The sequence below is a fragment of the Pieris brassicae genome, chromosome 8, assembly GCF_905147105.1.
Source record: "Pieris brassicae chromosome 8, ilPieBrab1.1, whole genome shotgun sequence".
Taxonomy (NCBI): Eukaryota; Metazoa; Arthropoda; class Insecta; order Lepidoptera; family Pieridae; genus Pieris; species Pieris brassicae.
In genome coordinates, this window is record NC_059672.1 from 21,091,751 (window position 1) to 21,109,287 (window position 17,537).

A 17,537-nucleotide genomic window follows, 5' to 3' on the forward strand; every position below is an offset into this window, starting at 1 on the left:
AAATTGTTCGTTAATTTTTCGCTTTATGGTTTTGATGATGTTTGTGATTAATTTATCCCTAATGGGAAAGGCAAAGGACTTTAGTCCATACAGCCAGGTCTTGTTTTTCGCTTTTTGGGAGTGGTGAGACATTTGACCAATATAAGTTATACTCTATGTTTATAGCTTTTGACACATTGGGTTTGTCATGAAACTTGAAAGGAATATTCAACATTGAATATGATGATCGGGATTCGGGCCGATAAAGTGTTTTAATATGCTAAAATGTGTTTGTAAATGTTATTGAAACTGTTCAAAAGAGAATGTGATAACAATGGGTGGATGTATTGGAATAACTAGAACCAGAAGTGGGGCGATAGAAGAATCTTCAGGAACGGTATCTCGACCTAACTCTGGTCCGTGATAAAAGTTGTCACCGTGGAATCGATGTTGTTGTTTAATTTCGAATCTCATTTGATAAAATCATTATTTTAGGTGGTTTAAGAAAGAATCAATCGTTGTGCCATGAGACAATCAGGTGGAAATCGGATGTGCCATTGACAGAAGGTCAATTAAGGAGCAAACGCGATGAATTCTGGGACACTGCCCCGGCCTTTGAAGGTCGGAAAGAGATTTGGGATGCATTACGTGCAGCTGCCGTCGCTGCAGAGGCAATGGACTTTCAACTTGCTCAGGCAATCTTAGATGGTGCCAGTGTTTCAGTCCCAAATGGATATCTTACAGAGTGCTATGACGAGTGGGGAACTAGATATCAGGTATAATTTCTATCTGTTGTATAAGTAAGTATGTATAATAAATAATATATTTTTCTTTAATATAATGAAGTATTAATTTGGACCTATTAAGATTTCCCAACCTTGTCAAGTCCTAATTAATTTTCTGTGTCTCACTGACACTAGTCGAAAATACGATTTAAACTTATTATCAATACTTTCAGGTACCAATATACTGTCTGTCAGCCCCAATTAATATGGTAAAAGAAGCAAGCGGTCGAGATTCCCCTGCCGATTGCTCTGAACCTGTGGAAGCAGGATCTGAAATGGCTCTAAGGTTACGGCTATCGACTACCTGTAAAGACTTGATCTTGTCAGTGGGCTCCAAGCACACCATCGCACACTGCAAGGCTAAATTACATGTATGACTCTTATTAATTCCTAAAATTAGCTTAATTACCACATTTCATTACAAAATTACTAACTCACATATATCTGCAATTTACAGGCTCAAGAATCAGTAGAGGTATGGCGACAGCGTTGGTTCTATGGTGGCAAGTTGCTCGGTGACCGTCTGCTGGTGGAGGAAGCGAAAATCACAGCCGGTTATGTTGTACAGGTTATTGTCAGCACTGACCCACATCCGCCTAGCTAGTTGGCTACAGGTACATATTGCTGTTTTTTGTCAGCATTATTAATTACTATTATCCGATTAACCTAGTCCTTTTATAGGTCTCGTTGAGATGATACAGTACAACAAGTTGGCAAACATTGATCTATTGGTCACTTTGTTGGATAAACATAGATAAGAGAGCGGGAGGTAAGGGGAGTTCCGTAACCTCACTGTGGAGGCCCTAATTGATTCATAATATACTTGATGCTGAGCGTGTAGATGAATAGGTAATCGGCCAAGATGAGCGGGGATTGCAGAGATTCAGTCGTACTTGTTTAGAGCAAATATGAAAGAGATACAGTAATTTTGCAGATGGTTCAGTTAATCGAGCAATACTTCTGGGTGTAGTTCGTAATGGCAAAAGGATGGGTCGGGCCAATGAGGTTTCAGTGCTCATGGGCAGCAAACTCCTGAGACAAAGAATCAGACACCATACGACTTGTGTCTAATCTCTTTAAAACGCTGCTCCTGTGATACATTCTAAATATCAAGTATGTGTCCGGATGCACAACGTTGCAGACCAATCACCGTTATATCATTAAAATGAAAGACATCGGTGCGATCTTTATGATATTATAAAAGTGTTGTCAATATTCGTTCTTTACATCTGTATTATCTGTATTACTGCAGTCTGTAGTGAAAATCGCACCTTTTCATCGATGACTTTATTTTCAGAAACATAACGGATTTCAAGATCACGCAAGTACCGCAAACCTTCTCAGAGATACCTTCTCACACCTATAGCTACGCATATAACTGTATCATAACGAGTATATTAATCTAGTGAATTCGGCATTCCGATCATTAGATGGCCGTGCACGGCGTCGCGAGAGGACACGTCTCGATAAATTATTATTTTTGTATTCATCTAATGATTAGAATCGTGTGTACATATAAATAAATGTTATATAAATTACATAAGACGAAAAAGGATTTCGATACTTTTTTACGCGACCCGTGCTAGCGCGACGTGCACTACGATGGATGGCACGACATTGTCACCGTCGTCGCCTCGTTTTTGAGTCGGTTAAACCTCGGAACGCCCGCACACTCTGTACATATAGATAAAATATCGTCATTCATCCGATAGGAGACGCTTCTTCTAAAATATCGAATCGTACGAGTCTCGTGTACGAGCACTAATTGTTTGGACGCTAATAATGCCGCCTTTTGCAACAAATCGATAAAAAGTGCCCCAAAATATTAACAACTATCGTAACCTTCACTGCCGGAGTCGGTACAGCTTTTACGCTCGTGTAATAGTCAAAATGTCACGAGTTGTCAAATAAAAAAAAAGCTGTCGTGAGCGCGCTATCGGTTCGCTATTTTTTATTTGTCCCGTTCCTGTCTTATGTCGATATTATTGTCACTGCCGTATTATCCGTCGTTCGCGTTTATATGAAGGAAATTTCTCATTTTCGAATCTAATGACGAGCCGAATGTTGCCGCTCAATAGGCGTAAACAATTTTCTAAATGTTTTTAGCCACCGCCGGTCGTTCTCTCGACGACCGACGCGTGCCGATTTTAATTTGGGCATTTACGAGGGAGTGCGGTGGTCATTCCTAGATCTCAACGTTGACTATATTATTGTATTGTTCTTGTCGTCTCTCCAATATTTGTGGGACGGTGCTATTGTGTAGCGCGTAATAAATAAACACGATTTTAACCCATTTTAGCTTTTGTAACGTTTGATAACGATCTCCAAGACGAAGACTCCAGTGTTGTGTGAACGAAATTCACTTCATTTCACTCACGCGGTGTGATCGACGAAAGTTAATAGTTTTTAAATAGTTGCTCACGTACTGATAAATAAATTTGAACGAGAACGTGTACGATGAGACGACAGAGAGACCAATCCATAACACGTAGACCGTAATCTTTAGATGCGTCCGATGCAATATTGAAGCTCTATTGCGCCTATTTATCTCATTTACGATGAAAGGTTTTTTACTTTGAATGTTATCGAAATATTATTTATTAAACGTAGTATTATTTATCCTTCACGTATCGCGCAAAGCGAACCAGAGCTGAACCATTTCTTTAAATATTGAGTCCAGAGAGCCATCGTCCTCCGTCACTGATGACATACGGGTATCGAAAGCTTAGGCGATTCTCGTTTTATTGTTTTCTGAAGGGGAGTATTATGAAACTACTCCCATACGGAAAGGAGTCCATAACAAATGAGAAGAGAACTGAGAATTCCACGAGTTTCCCATCGAGTGCCATGACGACTTGCGAAGTCAGGTCGACGGCCAATCTGAACGGTGTCCGCGGCGGGTCACCACCGGTCACCTCGACTGCGGTCGAAGCGCACATCTCAATCATCTAGTTTTGTACATTTTCTATTTTATCATTCGCTTTTGGGTTCATCGGCTGCGGATGCTGTTCGTACGGGATCACGTCGCTATTTCATCCAAATGTCATCGTAGAAATCTAGTTTGTAACAAATTAACATACATATATATTATTAAAATCTAACGATCTGAACGTTCGTATTATTTCTCGCAAACGCAATTCTAATGAAAAATAGAGCTCGGTTTTGGTAAGAGTTTAATTAGAAAATCGGCTTCCTCCGGTATCGTCTCGCGATAGACGTTCTCGGCGGAGATCTACTTGGGGATGTACTTGAGCAGCTTGATCTCGTGCGTGAGCCACACGGCCAGCGACAGCAGCAGCAGCGAGCCCGACTGGTGCGAGGCGGCCAACGGCGTCGGCACGTAGTGCAGCAGCGTCAGGACGCCCAGCGTGGCCTGCAGCCAGGCGGCGGCGGCGACCGCGACGGCCAGCCTCGACGCCGCCGGAGACAGCGGAGCCCGACGCGCCAGCAGGCCCAGCGCCGTGGCCGCCAGCAGCGTGCTCGCGCCGAGCACGCGGTGGTCGAGCTGCACGGTGCTGGGGTTCTCGGTGAAGTTGCGCAGGCGCGGAGTCAGCTGCCACGCGTCGTCGGGCACCCAGCGGTCGCCCATCTTCGGGAACGAGTTGTACACGAGCCCGGCGTCCAGCCCCGCCACGAAGGCGCCCGAGAGGGCCGTCGCGAAGGCCATCGCTCCGACGAAGTTCGCGGCGGCGGTCACCCGCGCGAGCTCGGCCGCTCGGCGGGCGACGGCGAGCGCGGGCGCGGGGCGAAGCACGCGCAGGGCTCCGCTCAACAGCCCCGCGTACAGCGTGAAGGCCAGCCCCAGGTGCGACGCCAACCGGTACTGAGAAACGCGCGGCACGTCCGAGGGGCCCCGGAACCGGTCCTCCAGGCCGGATTTCACCATGTACCACCCCATCAGACCCTGAGGTTTGAAATGAAGGGTGATGGATGTTTTACAAAATTACTCTCTCTCTCGAGTGAATCCGCGAACACACCTGAGCCCCGACGAGCGCGCAGTAAGCCGCCACCCTGATCTTCATGGGCCCGTCGAGACAACCCCGCAGCCAGAAGAAGGCGGCCGGAAGGAACACGGCGGCTCCGATGGCGCGGCCCCAAGTGCGGTGCGCGAACTCCATCCACCAGATCCATTTGAACTCTGACAGGTTCATGTTCATGTTCTTACTGGAATAAATGTGTTTGTAATTTTGTCTATGATTGTATGTCAAGTTGTTTCATTTCAATGTGACATGATAATGTTACTAGGAATTACACTAACTATTTGTATTCTGGAAATTGTTGATAGGTTTCAAACTCATGCTGCCATTCTTCTTCAGTTCTGGGCAACTTCTCCCCTAAGAGTTTCCAAGTTACCATCGATAGACCCGACTCTGTCAATCTAGTAACCCCACCTAAAAGTAGAAATAAAACCAAAACCAAATTTTTATTTATATTTATTCACTCTCAATCCCTATTAGCAATAACATATAAAACTATTTGATTTAAATCTACCACTGTAAGAGCTGCTTAATTTGCAAATTTAATTCATATTCACTGAAAAATTATATATTTCATTATGTTACAGAATGTGTCTTCTAATGTGAACAATATGATTTTCATCTACAATTGTTGTTTCACTTAGTGCCATTAGTAGTAGTTACAATAACATTTACAACATAATAGACACAATAGAGGAGAACTAAATATCCACTGGCCATACCTAACACTACCGCTGTAAACACCATCCCACTGCAGCCCAGTAACCAATAGCCCACTGCTTTAGGGGTATTCTGCTTTGGTGATGTATTGCTAAACCTGGCCAAAACACCATTGTTTTTAATTATATCACTAATCTGTAAATAAATTGAAAGATTTTCAAACTACATAAAGAAATTCATGTATAAATGTTAAATTACACCTGTTGGTTTACCTTATTTTACGTTTCTTCAGAATAGGTCATAATAAGCATATAAGCTAGCAATAAGTTTTTTAACTAACTGAAAATTTTGATATAAAAATTTAAATTTCAGGCATACATGTACAAAACAAATAGTGCTACAACTCTTGATCTTAGTTTAAAATATCTGGGTCAAAATAAGGTCAAAGGTGTGTTTTTTTTAAAGAAGTGACTAACTGTGACTTTACCCCATGACTCCCCCTTAGGCAAGGCGATCAACCTTATGTGTCTGAAACACGTCGTCGTTTTGTGGTCCTAAGTTCAGCAATTTGAAACTTATACAAAAAATGTGTTGGTAACATTCTCTGGGAGAAAATAAAGGTGATTTTTTAAATAAGGGTTATGTAATACCTTAAAGCCTTTATTGACATTGTACCGTGTCTGTGTTATTAATTGTCTGGAGGTGGTTATTCCATGTTTTTTGGTGGTAGACAACAAAGTACTTGGTACTCTTAGATACTGTGTAAACCGGCATGATTGCGCCAGTTTAATCATTCTTCTGTAATAGGTAAAAATCTTAGTTTATATAGCAAATCTAAAGTTCAAATTAAAATAACATTTTCTTATTTATTCACAGCTTGAAGTTGCAACATTGAACACATGATTACATGTATTTTTAATTATTATAACTTACACTTAAAAATTGTAATTAGAGAAATTGTTTTTTAATAAATTACTTTTCTTACTCTCTCTAGTATCAATTCAATTTATTATAGTAAGAAATAAGAATATTCATATAGTTACAATATTTGTCTTTATTAATAATTGTTATCCAAGTCTAACTTGTATTGTTAACTGTCAAGATTAAAGGAACAGATGACTACTCACTACAGTCTTCAGTGATTAGTCATCTGTCCAGCATAGATATCTAATAAAATTTAATATACTACTTTAATAACTTACCGACTATAATAATAAAATAGTGAGTGAAGCAGATAGATTTAAATCAAAATTGAGGAGAAACTTGAAATGCTCTCTAAATTCAGCCCCGAACTACTAAGGTTGCTTGGAAAAGATCGGAGCTACGCTGTCGACTTTGCGGCAGTGTAGTAATGTGTCTCTTGGCTGCGATCGAAGCATTTTCGACAATACAATAACGCTAAAGCGGTAGTTTATGTCGAATACTAATATGTCTAGACCCCGTGATTGTTTGTGTACTGTTTTAATAAATTATTAAAATGAAAATTTAACTAAGGACACTATTTATCAGCACCAAACTGCTGACAACTTGTGTGAATTTCATATACCAGAAGAATTTTATCAATTTTAATTAAAACTATTAAAAGATAACACGAAGTCATTATTTACCTTTAATTGAAAAGTTCGAATTCCTATATTATTTGCAAAACCACTACACTACGCACTACAAAATGTATTACAAAAATAAAAACAAAAGTGCCTTATAGTAGAATAGCTGTAGAAGTTTATAGTAATGGTAAATAAGATTAAAATAATAGATAAAATACTATAGTGTATATTTTTCTTTGTTTATAACTTTCATGTTTCCATTTCCCTGTAATCATTAGACAAAGCTTTGATATTATAAAGAGCATTTGTAAACTCCCCTTCTTCTAATCCTTCTCCAACGTAATGATGTACAAATGCCCGTTTGGCGTACATCAAAGAGAATTTTCTGCATAAATGTTCCCAAGCTATTCGGATGGCGGATGAGTTTGATACCATGGTCACGGCTCTTTGAAATACCGCTAAATCACCGCCGGGGACGGTTACTGGTGGTCGACTATTTACACCAATCTGTAATGAATATTAAGGCCAATAAAATAAATTAATAAAAATAATGTTGGACATTCCTTAATAATCTTAACACATTATTTAAACATTATAGGATATTAAAACCAATATAAACTAATCGTATGAATTTTAAACAAATAAATAGTAGAGACAGTTAAATATGCCTATATGATATACATTAGGGCTGTCATTTGCGTCCAATTGTATACGTAGTCGGTCCCAAAGTTCTGTCATAAATGGAAATAATGATAAAACAAAAGTTCTTATCAGTTTTTAATGAGTGATATATCAATTTATAGTACATAATTAGGGAATAGAAATAGGAAATTATTCGAAATGACCTCCCTTATTTTTATCACACGCCTTTAAGTGCCGCTGCCAGTCTTCTATCATTTCAGTGACTGTTTTTTAAAGATGAATTCAGACTCTTCAAATTTTTATGGGGCTTATCACAGACTTTCCTCTCTAAGAAGTGCCAAATTTTATAGTCCTAATGATTAAGGTCTGGGACTGGAGGAAGGCCAATCCTCATTTCTAATTAAGTCGATGTTTTGACGCTCAAACCAGGCTTGAGTGGTCTCGGCTTTGTGTGCAGGCGCAGTACTGCTCCCAAACAGACCATTACTGATAATTTACGATGTCGATGTTGCACCCTCGGCACTTTATTTCCAGCTTCTTAAGAACTCTGTGTGTAAGCTAGTTACACACTATCATTCTGCTTATTGTACTTCTCTTCAATATCGAAACATTTTTCGTCCGTAAAGAGGATATTACGGTAAGCCTTATTGCTTTTAGACATTGTTAGACATAGCATTAGGAAAGTGCCCACTGTTTTTTTGCAAAAAAAGTTTTAATTTAAAACCTTTTTTTACTGTTTTCCTACTGACACCCATCTGCAAAGCCATAAACTACTGTTTCCGGACAGGATTTCTCGCGGATAGCAAGAAAGCCTTGATAGCTTTGATTACTGCTGGTGTTCCTGCGGATCGTCGCTGGCCAGTTTTTTTCTTGTCCTCAACACTGGAGACTTCATTGTACCAATAGTACGGTACACAATCCTAAGCCTTATATTTTATAGCGTTTATATTCTTTGACCAAGTTGAAAATAGTACTCGGCGAGTGCCCACAGCGGTGCAACGCAATAACAGCTTTTCGGTTTTGTTTGAATGTCTAATCCAACGTGAACAATTACCGAAAGTGATTGTTTTTATAAGATCATTTTCGAAATTTAAAAATAATGTGCCAGTGACAGAACTTTGGGACCAAGTACGTAGTTAAAGTAACGTGTTACCTATCGTTTTCGTACAACGAACTACATCAGCTCAATTACCTTAAATCCTGTCGGTGACCAAGAGACAAATTTAATGGATCTCGTGTTTTTAATTTGGTTAATAGCAAAATTTATGTCATTCGGATTAACATCTCCCCGGAATAACAGACAACATGCCATGTAGCTGCCCTTCGTGGGGTCGCACTTTACCATTTGGTTGGCCGGCTCAAAGCAAGACATCATCAACTGTTGCGTACTCATAGTTTCATGTTGACCTCTCGTCGGTGGTACAAATGGAGCGAAGGTCACCAAAGGAAAATGGATTCTCGGATAAGGAATCAGGTTTGTTCGAAACTCCACGAGTTCCACGTTTAATGAGCCTTCGAACCTTAGAGACGCAGTCATACACGATATCACCTATGAAATAATAAAAACATATTTTTAAACGGTTTCTTTACAATAGTATTGTTAGTAGTGAAGTCGCTTATAGTCGGTTTATACCTGAGCAATTAATCTATTTAAATTCGTATATGTCGGTCGAGGTACTTCTAATGATCTAGCTAGAATGTCATATAAGGCTTCATTGTCGAAGATAAAGCAGACATCTTCTGTGTTCATACAAGCATGTGACGTCAATATTGCGTTGTACGGTTCTACAATTACTGGTGAAATTCTTGGGGCAGGATAAATAGCAAATTCTATTTTAGATAGCTTTCCGTATTCTCTAGCAATGTTTTCCAAAAGCAGTGCTGTGAATCCAGATCCAGTACCTCCTCCAAAAGAGCGGAACACTATAAATCCTTGAAGATGACTGCAATCTTCAGCGGCTAGTCGTATTCGATCGAGAGCAACGTTAATCATCTCGCGTCCCACTCCGAAGTACCCGCGAGCGAAATTACTAGCCGCGTCTTCTTTGCCCGTAAGCAGAGATTTAGGATTAAATAGATGTCTGTAGGTTCCATTTCGTATTTCGTCTGCAAATATGTATAAGAGATATTTTTTGTATTATTCTGTAAATTATATTTACATTTCATACATAATATGATCTTATTTATAATTACTGTTTTAAATGTACCCACCAATTGGAGTTGGTTCTAAATCAATCAATACTACACGCGGCACCACTTTTCCTCCAGCCGTGTTACTAAAAAAGGAAGCGCAGCTATGTTCATTTTCTCCAAATAACATGATGCCATCGGGTCTAATGCCATGTTCCAAACAATACAGTTCCCAACAGGCGTTTGCCACTTGTACTCCCGATTGTCCTATATGGATGTGTATAACTTCTTTCTAAAGGGCAGAATGTAGATATTTTTAAAACAACCTTAGGATTATTATGCTTTTTTGGGGTTCTATTTACTTACTATTGTCATTTTAAGGTAACATAACTGAAATTTTGTATTTAAGTTTTTGCGAAAACGACTAAAATTTACCTTACATTATTTTGTAAACAAAATATCTCTTAGTAATTTAATATGATATGTATCCTTCAAACATTGACAAACGTAAAGCCACATAGATATAAAAAAAATAAAATGGAAAAGGTTAGGATAGTGATTACGAAGAACTTTCTTCCGAAACAAATATTCTTTTTCTATCAGCCTTACTATTCTTACTAGTCTTATTAGTTTATTACCTAAAACTTAACGATTTCGGAATTAATCTTGGTACTAAATATCTAAACTCTTTTGAATAAAACGGGCACCTGAGGATTTTTTTTTGTAATGTCGATTAAGGTAATTCAATTAATTGTATTTGACATTATATGGAGCTGGATCTTACTTGTCTCTTTAAGACATCCCACATATGCCCAATTGAATTGAGTTGAAGACTTCGAGCTGGCCAATCTTATTAACGGATCCCGACTCCTTGCATGTACACTTCCTTGAAAACACTTTCCATTAAACGCAAAATCAGCCCCACATGGAGTACTGTTCTCATCTCTAGGAGGGAGCTCCCCAATGCCAGCTCTTTCCGCTTGAGCGTATTCAACGAAGAGTGGTTCGAATCGTCGACGATTAGTCACTTTAAGAGCGGCTTGATCCCTTGACGTTACGTAGAGATGTGGGGTCTATCTGCATCTTCTACTGAAATTACTGTTGAGAGTGTTCAGAGGAGTTGTTCGGATTAATACCTGCAGCTGAGTTTCATCATCTGATGTCAAGGCCTCAACATCCATCGTTCCACAAATGAGAGTTTTTTAAGCCAATTTTTGACGCGCACCACCACTATTTAGAACCAGCTGCCGACCTAAATATGTCCGAACCAATTCGACATAGGTTCCTTCAAAAAAGAGCTTACCATATGTTAATCTTACATCTTAGTTTCCTGTATGATCTAGAAAAAAGTCGCCTGAGCGGTGCAGGTGAGCATTATCGTCCATAAAAATGGAATCTTCCTCCAGAGCAGTCAATGAGGATTGTGCATGTGGTAGTGTTGACAGTGTAATCTGAAATATAGACAATAAACAGCGATGGTCTAGACTTAAGAGCTGAAATTTAACTAGTGAATCATCGTCCATAATTCACCTTGATTTAAATTAAGGTAAATATGGTGTAATGGTTGCAGCTCCTTACAAACATTGTGTAAAACAAAAAACTTTTAAAGAGTGGTGGAGATTTATTGCCAGTTCTTCTCTTCCGTTCTACACCCTTGATTTGAGAACTAGCAGTAATTGCAAAATTAGAAGCATTTGATATGTATTTCTTTTTTTTACGTTTATAAGAGTACATTGTGTTACCTATATGAATAAATATATTATGATGTATGAGGAAGAGAGTCGCATAAAGAACAGATCCTTGAGGTACACTAGCATGAACAACCACTAGATCAGAAGAGGAGCCATCGACTTTATGCAAGCGCTTCTTCAAGAAATCTGCTATTTATAATCGAAGGCCTTAGATGTGTTAAGTGCTTCACCATGGCACTCCAAGGCCTCCCCCATAAAGTGAGATGCAATCTTTAGGTCACCTGTAGATCGATTACGACGAAAATCATTTGGCGATTGCTCAACAGGTCATATTGTTCCAAATATGCAAGAAGGAGACTATAAAATAAATGTTCCATAAACTTGTAAGAACAGAGGTCATCTCGGAGGTTTTTTTTACATATGAGAATGAAAATATAGGACCAACATATCCTTTCGTTAGCTATTTGAGTAAAATGCATTAAAATAATTATATGACTTTGACATTAACAATTGACATTACACTAGTTTATTAGATGTCTGAGAACACATACATAAATTTGTTTTGGATACTATTATTATATGTACATATCATTATCTTTATATGGTTATACATTATTTAATTTAGTAGATAAGTTTAGTTCTTTGACGACAGTATTTAAAGGTGTTATAACGTGCTAGTAAGAATTTTGCTGATAACTCTTTTACAATGAATTTTTCCGGTAAAGTAGTAGTTGTTACCGGCGCAAGCTCAGGAATTGGAGCTGCTACTGCTGTTTTCCTTTCAAAGCTTGGTGCTCAACTATCACTGATTGGAAGAAACGTGAATAATTTGCAAAAGGTCAATGATGACTGTGCAAAGTCAACTTCTACCATAAGTATACCTGCGGACTTAACTATAGAGGGAGATATCGAAAAAATCATTAAGTCTACCGTCGATCATTATGGAAAATTAGACGTTCTCATCAACAACGCAGGTATTATCGAAACTGGCTCAATCGAAAACACGTCTTTGGCGCAATATGATCGTTTGATGAATACAAACGTGCGCTCGATTTATTATTTGACTATGCTAGCTGTTCCTCACTTATTAAAAACTAAAGGTAATATTGTGAATGTATCAAGTGTAAACGGAATTCGTTCATTCCCTGGAGTTCTTGCCTACAATGTATCTAAGGCATCGGTCGATCAGTTTACTAGATGTGTTGCTTTAGAATTAGCCCCTAAAGGTGTCCGAGTTAATTGTGTGAACCCTGGAGTTATTCTGACAGAGCTGCAGCGTCGTGGTGGGTTAAATGATGACCAATATGCTGCTTTCTTAGAGAGAAGTAAAGAGACGCATGCATTAGGTCGTCCTGGAAAACCAGATGAAGTTGCAGCAGCAATAGCCTTTTTAGCTAGTGATTTGGCAAGTAACATTACTGGTGCTAGTTTGCCAGTTGATGGTGGTCGCCATGCTATGTGTCCTCGTTAAATGTGCCCGAATGCCATATGATTTTATTAATCAATTAATTTTAAGCCATTTTCTAGTAATCTTTTTTATACTTCGAAAACATTTATCTATTATTTATTAAATTTTTAAGAAAAAATAAAATTGTTATATGTTTCTTTGGTTTTTTATTTCTTTTAAACATTACAAGCTTAATAGAATTTTTGTTTTTGTAGAATTCGATGATAAAGAAATGACATCTCATTTAATTATAACAGAGTAAATGATAAGTTGTAAAGAATACAAACAAAATATCTCATAGTTCAAGACCATTTAGCTGAGTTATCTCAAACATTGCTTCTGTTTACTTATCAATAAGAAACAGTGTGGGTGTCAGTAATTACACAAAAATGTGTTATCTTTGATTCACACATTAACACTAAAATCAAGTACTTCTATGTTTAATAATAATTACTTGTATATTTGGTTTGTAACTATAACAATGCTTACAATTTTATCTCAGAAGTGTAAATATAGTTTATAATTTATAATCATGGCATTAAATCTTAATTAAACTATAGATTTTTATATGAAAACACTGCAACATACCAGGACTTTTTAGATTTTGTTACGGGCAAGAATAGAGATAGTATATAATATGTTAAAGAATCAATAACCTCTTAAAAATTCTTAAGACTATTGAGACATGTGTGAATCGACACAACATTATTAATGGACATTAATATGATAAATTAACTACCAACTTATTAAGATTGTATAATAAATAATGTTTACATCTAGGCGTAGATAAATGAACGCGATTTTAATAAATAAAAGATTAAGGACTTATTAAGTAGGTATAAAAATAACGGCTACGAAAAGGATATACAATTGCAAATACACACTGGCTTGGTGGTGGCTGGCCCCGAAGAGAGGAATATGCGCACCGAGAGGAAGTTACAATATTGACACGGAAATGTGCAACCGGCGACCTTACGGCAACGAGCCTGGAGCGTCTACCGGTTTGTTGTAAAACGTGAATACTCAATACTGCCACTATTAATGTTAAAAACGAGAACAGTCAACGTCAACATTATATTACATTAGTGCAGTTTTATATTATAAAAAATTATGATCCGAGAACGACATTTTTTCAACCCTTTCCTTATATTTACGCATATTTTCTTTATCACTAAAAGGTTAAATTACCAAACTGCTATTATTTTAGAGGAAGTTAAAACTAGGTACGAATAAAATAGAACTTCTTAAAGACTATAAAAGGCAAACTGGGCGGGATTCATTATTATACTTATGCAATTAGGAATCGTCCCTTCCGGACGGAAAAGCGATTTTCTTTAGGTAATCCTGATATTTGTTTGTACCGCTTACATCAAGGCAGCAGTAACCGGTCAGCAGGGACGGCAGCGAACAGTTTCTTGGCCTCGTTGACGCACGCACTGATAATGGTCTGGAAGGCCACAGGAGCGATGTCACGGATTACAGGCTCCCAGTTGTCATTGATCACTCTATTTATTGTAGATGCTAAAATGTAAATAAATACTGCAATTATTTCTTTAATTATATTAAACATTATTTTATTGGAGTTACGCAAAAGTTCGCCCGGCGAGACATCATTGAACTTTCAATTTAAATTACATTGACCTTCAGAGGGATGTTGTGAAATGAGTTTTTGACATACTTTGTATTCGTAAATGGCATATTTTTTATTTAGATTATAGACAGTCCTCAGACAAAAGGTTTCAGTAAATTGTTTCTATAGTACTTAAAGTTAAATCGATTATTGTTAATCGAAATAATCATAAAGTCTAGTACAAGTCAGGAATTTAAAAAATGTATTTATTGAAAGAACCAAAGTAAGCAAACGTCAGCTGAAATTGTGTTTGGAAAAATGTATCTGGTTTCAACACACATCATTAGATATAATCATGCTTGAGTTTGATTGAAAATAGATGAAATTAGGTAGCTCTATTCATGTTATCGTTGGTGCCCGTAAACTACATTTAAGCGTATTATTAAGTGTAGTAATTTATAATCACCATGACTTAATTTCGAAGATATTTAATTATTTTAGTTGCTATTTTCAATCTATAATGAGACATATGTAGCTGAAGTGGAACCCAGATCTTTTGATTCTGATTTACCATTGTCTAAGGTTAAACTAAGTTGTAAATCGATACTTTACGCACCCAGCTCCTTGTTGCCGTTGAAAAGATTGGTGAATTTGAACTGCGCACGGTCCATATTGTAGCTATCTTCGTAACCTGTAACCGTCCAGTAACCGTCGACAGTCTTGTAGTCATATTTGATCACGATGTTAAGGTTGGCTGAAAAATTATTAATTCCACTTATTAATCCTGCATTATCCTGTGTCACAGTGATAGTATATAACTTACTGATTTTTATTTTGGCTTGTCCGTTTCCTCTAATTGGCAAGATGAGCACCTGCCCATCCATGTCATAATTTGCCTTCAGTGTTACGTTAGCCGTAAAGTCCAGTGTAGCTTTTCCTTTCTCCGTGTCAATCCTTAATGATCAAATATATTGTAAATAGCATCCAAAGACCAATAAGCGAATTTCTAGGCACAGCGTGTAACTTACTTAAAAGAATTGACGATAAAGTCACCGAGACCGGTAACGACGGTGTCGTCGAAGGTGAGCTTCAGAGCGGGGTTGTCGACAACCACCCTACCCAGATGCACCGGATCAAGGGACGCGATTCCCAGCTCCGGGATGCCCTTTGCGAATTTCCCTCCCCCGACCGCTATCACCTTCTCCACGCACCGACTTAGATTTGGGTCTGACGCCGAACAAGCACTCAAGAAGGACGCTAAGTTATTAAGCAAATTAAATTATTTTTAAAAAGAAAGTAGTCTTAAGTCAAGGTAAACTTCTCTTGAAATGCCTAATCAACGGTTTACGCAATTTGAAATTCATACACTTTTTTGCGCATATCTTTGTAGTGGATATAGACTCCGGCTATTTGGCAATACCATCGACAACAATTAAGACGATTACTACACAAAAGTGTCCACAAACAATGGCGGATAATTAATCAAATAATCACACGTTTTTTTCTACATTATTACTCTACTCTATAACCTTTTTTTTCTTGAAATCTGTAACAATATTATTAGCTTACTCGATTTCTCATTCAGTATTCATACTGAATAGGTTCTTTGGTTGTTCAGTTCAGGTACATAGTTTGGGATTTTGGAAATATTACAACTACGTGTCATATATGTCACAGGATAGAGGACGACATTGAGTTGTCACGCAATAAGGCATTTCTTCATCGGATCGGAATTTATCTCTTACAAAACCACTAACATGAAAGTAACGACCTTAAATATTTATCTTTACAATAAAAACATAAATAATTTGAAGTATCATTACAAAATCATAGAATTTAAATATTTATTTTATCTGCTATGAACGTTTTTGTTGTATACAGTGACATTCAGAAAAACCCTGCCCCTATTTATTTATGTACGAAAAATCTTGTGGGATATAGAGAAACATGGGGCCCGGATGCGCCCTTATATAAGCGTCGAAAGGCGCTACCTCTACGGTAAGCGCGTTTAACTCTTTTACACGCATATACGTACACTTTAAACCAGAGCGTTCAGAGTTGTATATAATACCTCCAGATGAATTCCATCATCGAACGTCAAGAAAGTGGCAAGTTTCTTAAAATTGTTCATTAAATTATTACATAAAAAATAATGCTTTTAATTACAATGGGCAGTTATTTTTCTGGATGGTTAGTTGTACAAATTTTTAACTTTTCATTCAAATATTTTTTTTAAAAGGTAAATAGGTTCAAATAGAGTACAGTACGTATGCTATAACACTCACGCAAAGTCCCGGCGCGCGCTTCCAGGGTGCAGCAGAGAGCCACCGCGAGGCACAGAAGTCGAGACATGTCGTGTGAATGTATGCAGCGGACTGCGCACCGCTACTTGAACCCAACGTTATATATCTTTCGCAATTGCATACACGCTCAACCTTTACGTTTAATTCAATCAATTCCTATCTTTATTGACACATGTAGTGAAATAAAAATACCGAGTGGGTCTGATATATTGCTTTATTAAAGCAACAGAATGTACAATTTATAAGTTGTGGAATTTTATGCAGTACACAGGATGGGACAACGTTCACAAACCATAATAGATCTAATAATGGTAACAGCCTGTCAGATCACATATAGGACTGGCACGTGTCAAGCAAATTATGACGCTCGGATGATTCGCTTTGCAGTCAAAGGGGAACTACCTAAACTACAACCAAGAAGAATACTTCGGAGAAATGGTTCAGCAAAATTTTACAGTCTGGTCAGCTCAGGGATAGACAAATCAACCTAATTGATGCACAGGACATAGACAAACATGCAAATAACCTAACGTCCCTACTCCTGACAAACTATGAGCAGTCGTGTCCCCTCACTGTACCAAGATGGCGGGGCAAACAGAACTTGTGGTGCTCCAATTGGAGAGACACCGTCGGAAGGTCAGGAAACTGTTCAATGAAGCTGGGAACACAAGCTTACCCACCGATTGGGACAAGTACATAGTCGCTAGAAGACGATTCAAAAATTCGTATAAGGAAGCAAGAGTGCTGGACGCACTTCTGCACTAACGAGCAGTCATGGAATAATAAAATAATCACGAAAGAAAAGG

At 38.0% G+C, this 17,537-nt stretch overlaps 5 protein-coding genes across 10 annotated transcripts; 2 read left to right on the forward strand and 3 right to left on the reverse strand.

The window, feature by feature from the left end:
• Nucleotides 1–84: 84 nt before the first annotated feature.
• On the forward strand, nucleotides 85–4,966 carry LOC123713594 (ubiquitin domain-containing protein 2). Of its 3 annotated transcripts, none has more exons than XR_006754218.1 (6): nucleotides 85–395; nucleotides 475–755; nucleotides 938–1,135; nucleotides 1,222–1,378; nucleotides 1,446–1,533; nucleotides 2,062–4,966. XR_006754218.1 is itself a non-coding variant. In XM_045667333.1 (5 exons), exons 1-4 carry the CDS (start codon nucleotides 314–316, stop codon nucleotides 1,366–1,368), a joined length of 708 nt encoding a protein of 235 aa, XP_045523289.1. In that variant the 5' UTR covers nucleotides 85–313; the 3' UTR covers nucleotides 1,369–1,378; nucleotides 2,062–4,966. The 3 variants fall into 3 exon arrangements, 1 of the variants encoding a protein (XP_045523289.1); XR_006754217.1 differs by lacking the exon at nucleotides 1,446–1,533 and having other exon boundaries at nucleotides 2,062–4,673; nucleotides 4,747–4,966; XM_045667333.1 differs by lacking the exon at nucleotides 1,446–1,533.
• On the reverse strand, nucleotides 3,921–6,392 carry LOC123713593 (cytochrome c oxidase assembly protein COX15 homolog). 2 transcript variants are annotated; one of them, XM_045667332.1, is made up of 6 exons: nucleotides 6,335–6,392; nucleotides 6,052–6,199; nucleotides 5,464–5,558; nucleotides 5,023–5,155; nucleotides 4,742–4,928; nucleotides 3,921–4,668 (listed from the first exon to the last, which is right to left on the reverse strand). In XM_045667332.1, exons 2-6 carry the CDS (start codon nucleotides 6,069–6,071, stop codon nucleotides 3,997–3,999), a joined length of 1,107 nt encoding a protein of 368 aa, XP_045523288.1. In that variant the 5' UTR covers nucleotides 6,072–6,199; nucleotides 6,335–6,392; the 3' UTR covers nucleotides 3,921–3,996. The 2 variants fall into 2 exon arrangements, with proteins under 2 accessions (XP_045523288.1, XP_045523287.1); XM_045667331.1 differs by having other exon boundaries at nucleotides 5,464–5,596.
• Nucleotides 6,393–7,158: 766 nt separating this feature from the next.
• On the reverse strand, nucleotides 7,159–10,221 carry LOC123713592 (tubulin alpha chain-like). 2 transcript variants are annotated; one of them, XM_045667329.1, is made up of 5 exons: nucleotides 10,087–10,221; nucleotides 9,802–10,012; nucleotides 9,224–9,696; nucleotides 8,783–9,139; nucleotides 7,159–7,455 (listed from the first exon to the last, which is right to left on the reverse strand). In XM_045667329.1, the coding sequence occupies exons 1-5, from the start codon at nucleotides 10,093–10,095 to the stop codon at nucleotides 7,198–7,200; spliced, it is 1,308 nt and encodes a 435-aa protein (XP_045523285.1). In that variant the 5' UTR covers nucleotides 10,096–10,221; the 3' UTR covers nucleotides 7,159–7,197. The 2 variants fall into 2 exon arrangements, with proteins under 2 accessions (XP_045523285.1, XP_045523286.1); XM_045667330.1 differs by having other exon boundaries at nucleotides 10,156–10,214.
• Nucleotides 10,222–11,077: 856 nt separating this feature from the next.
• LOC123713554 (circadian clock-controlled protein daywake-like) lies at nucleotides 11,078–16,785 on the reverse strand. 2 transcript variants are annotated; one of them, XR_006754206.1, is made up of 6 exons: nucleotides 16,714–16,785; nucleotides 15,457–15,685; nucleotides 15,252–15,382; nucleotides 15,045–15,182; nucleotides 13,743–14,379; nucleotides 11,078–11,171 (listed from the first exon to the last, which is right to left on the reverse strand). XR_006754206.1 is itself a non-coding variant. In XM_045667276.1 (5 exons), the coding sequence occupies exons 1-5, from the start codon at nucleotides 16,778–16,780 to the stop codon at nucleotides 14,228–14,230; spliced, it is 717 nt and encodes a 238-aa protein (XP_045523232.1). In that variant the 5' UTR covers nucleotides 16,781–16,785; the 3' UTR covers nucleotides 13,168–14,227. The 2 variants fall into 2 exon arrangements, 1 of the variants encoding a protein (XP_045523232.1); XM_045667276.1 differs by lacking the exon at nucleotides 11,078–11,171 and having other exon boundaries at nucleotides 13,168–14,379.
• LOC123713553 (dihydroanticapsin 7-dehydrogenase-like) lies at nucleotides 11,985–13,015 on the forward strand. The gene has a single exon (XM_045667275.1). It carries the CDS (start codon nucleotides 12,118–12,120, stop codon nucleotides 12,880–12,882), a length of 765 nt encoding a protein of 254 aa, XP_045523231.1. The 5' UTR covers nucleotides 11,985–12,117; the 3' UTR covers nucleotides 12,883–13,015.
• Nucleotides 16,786–17,537: the final 752 nt, after the last annotated feature.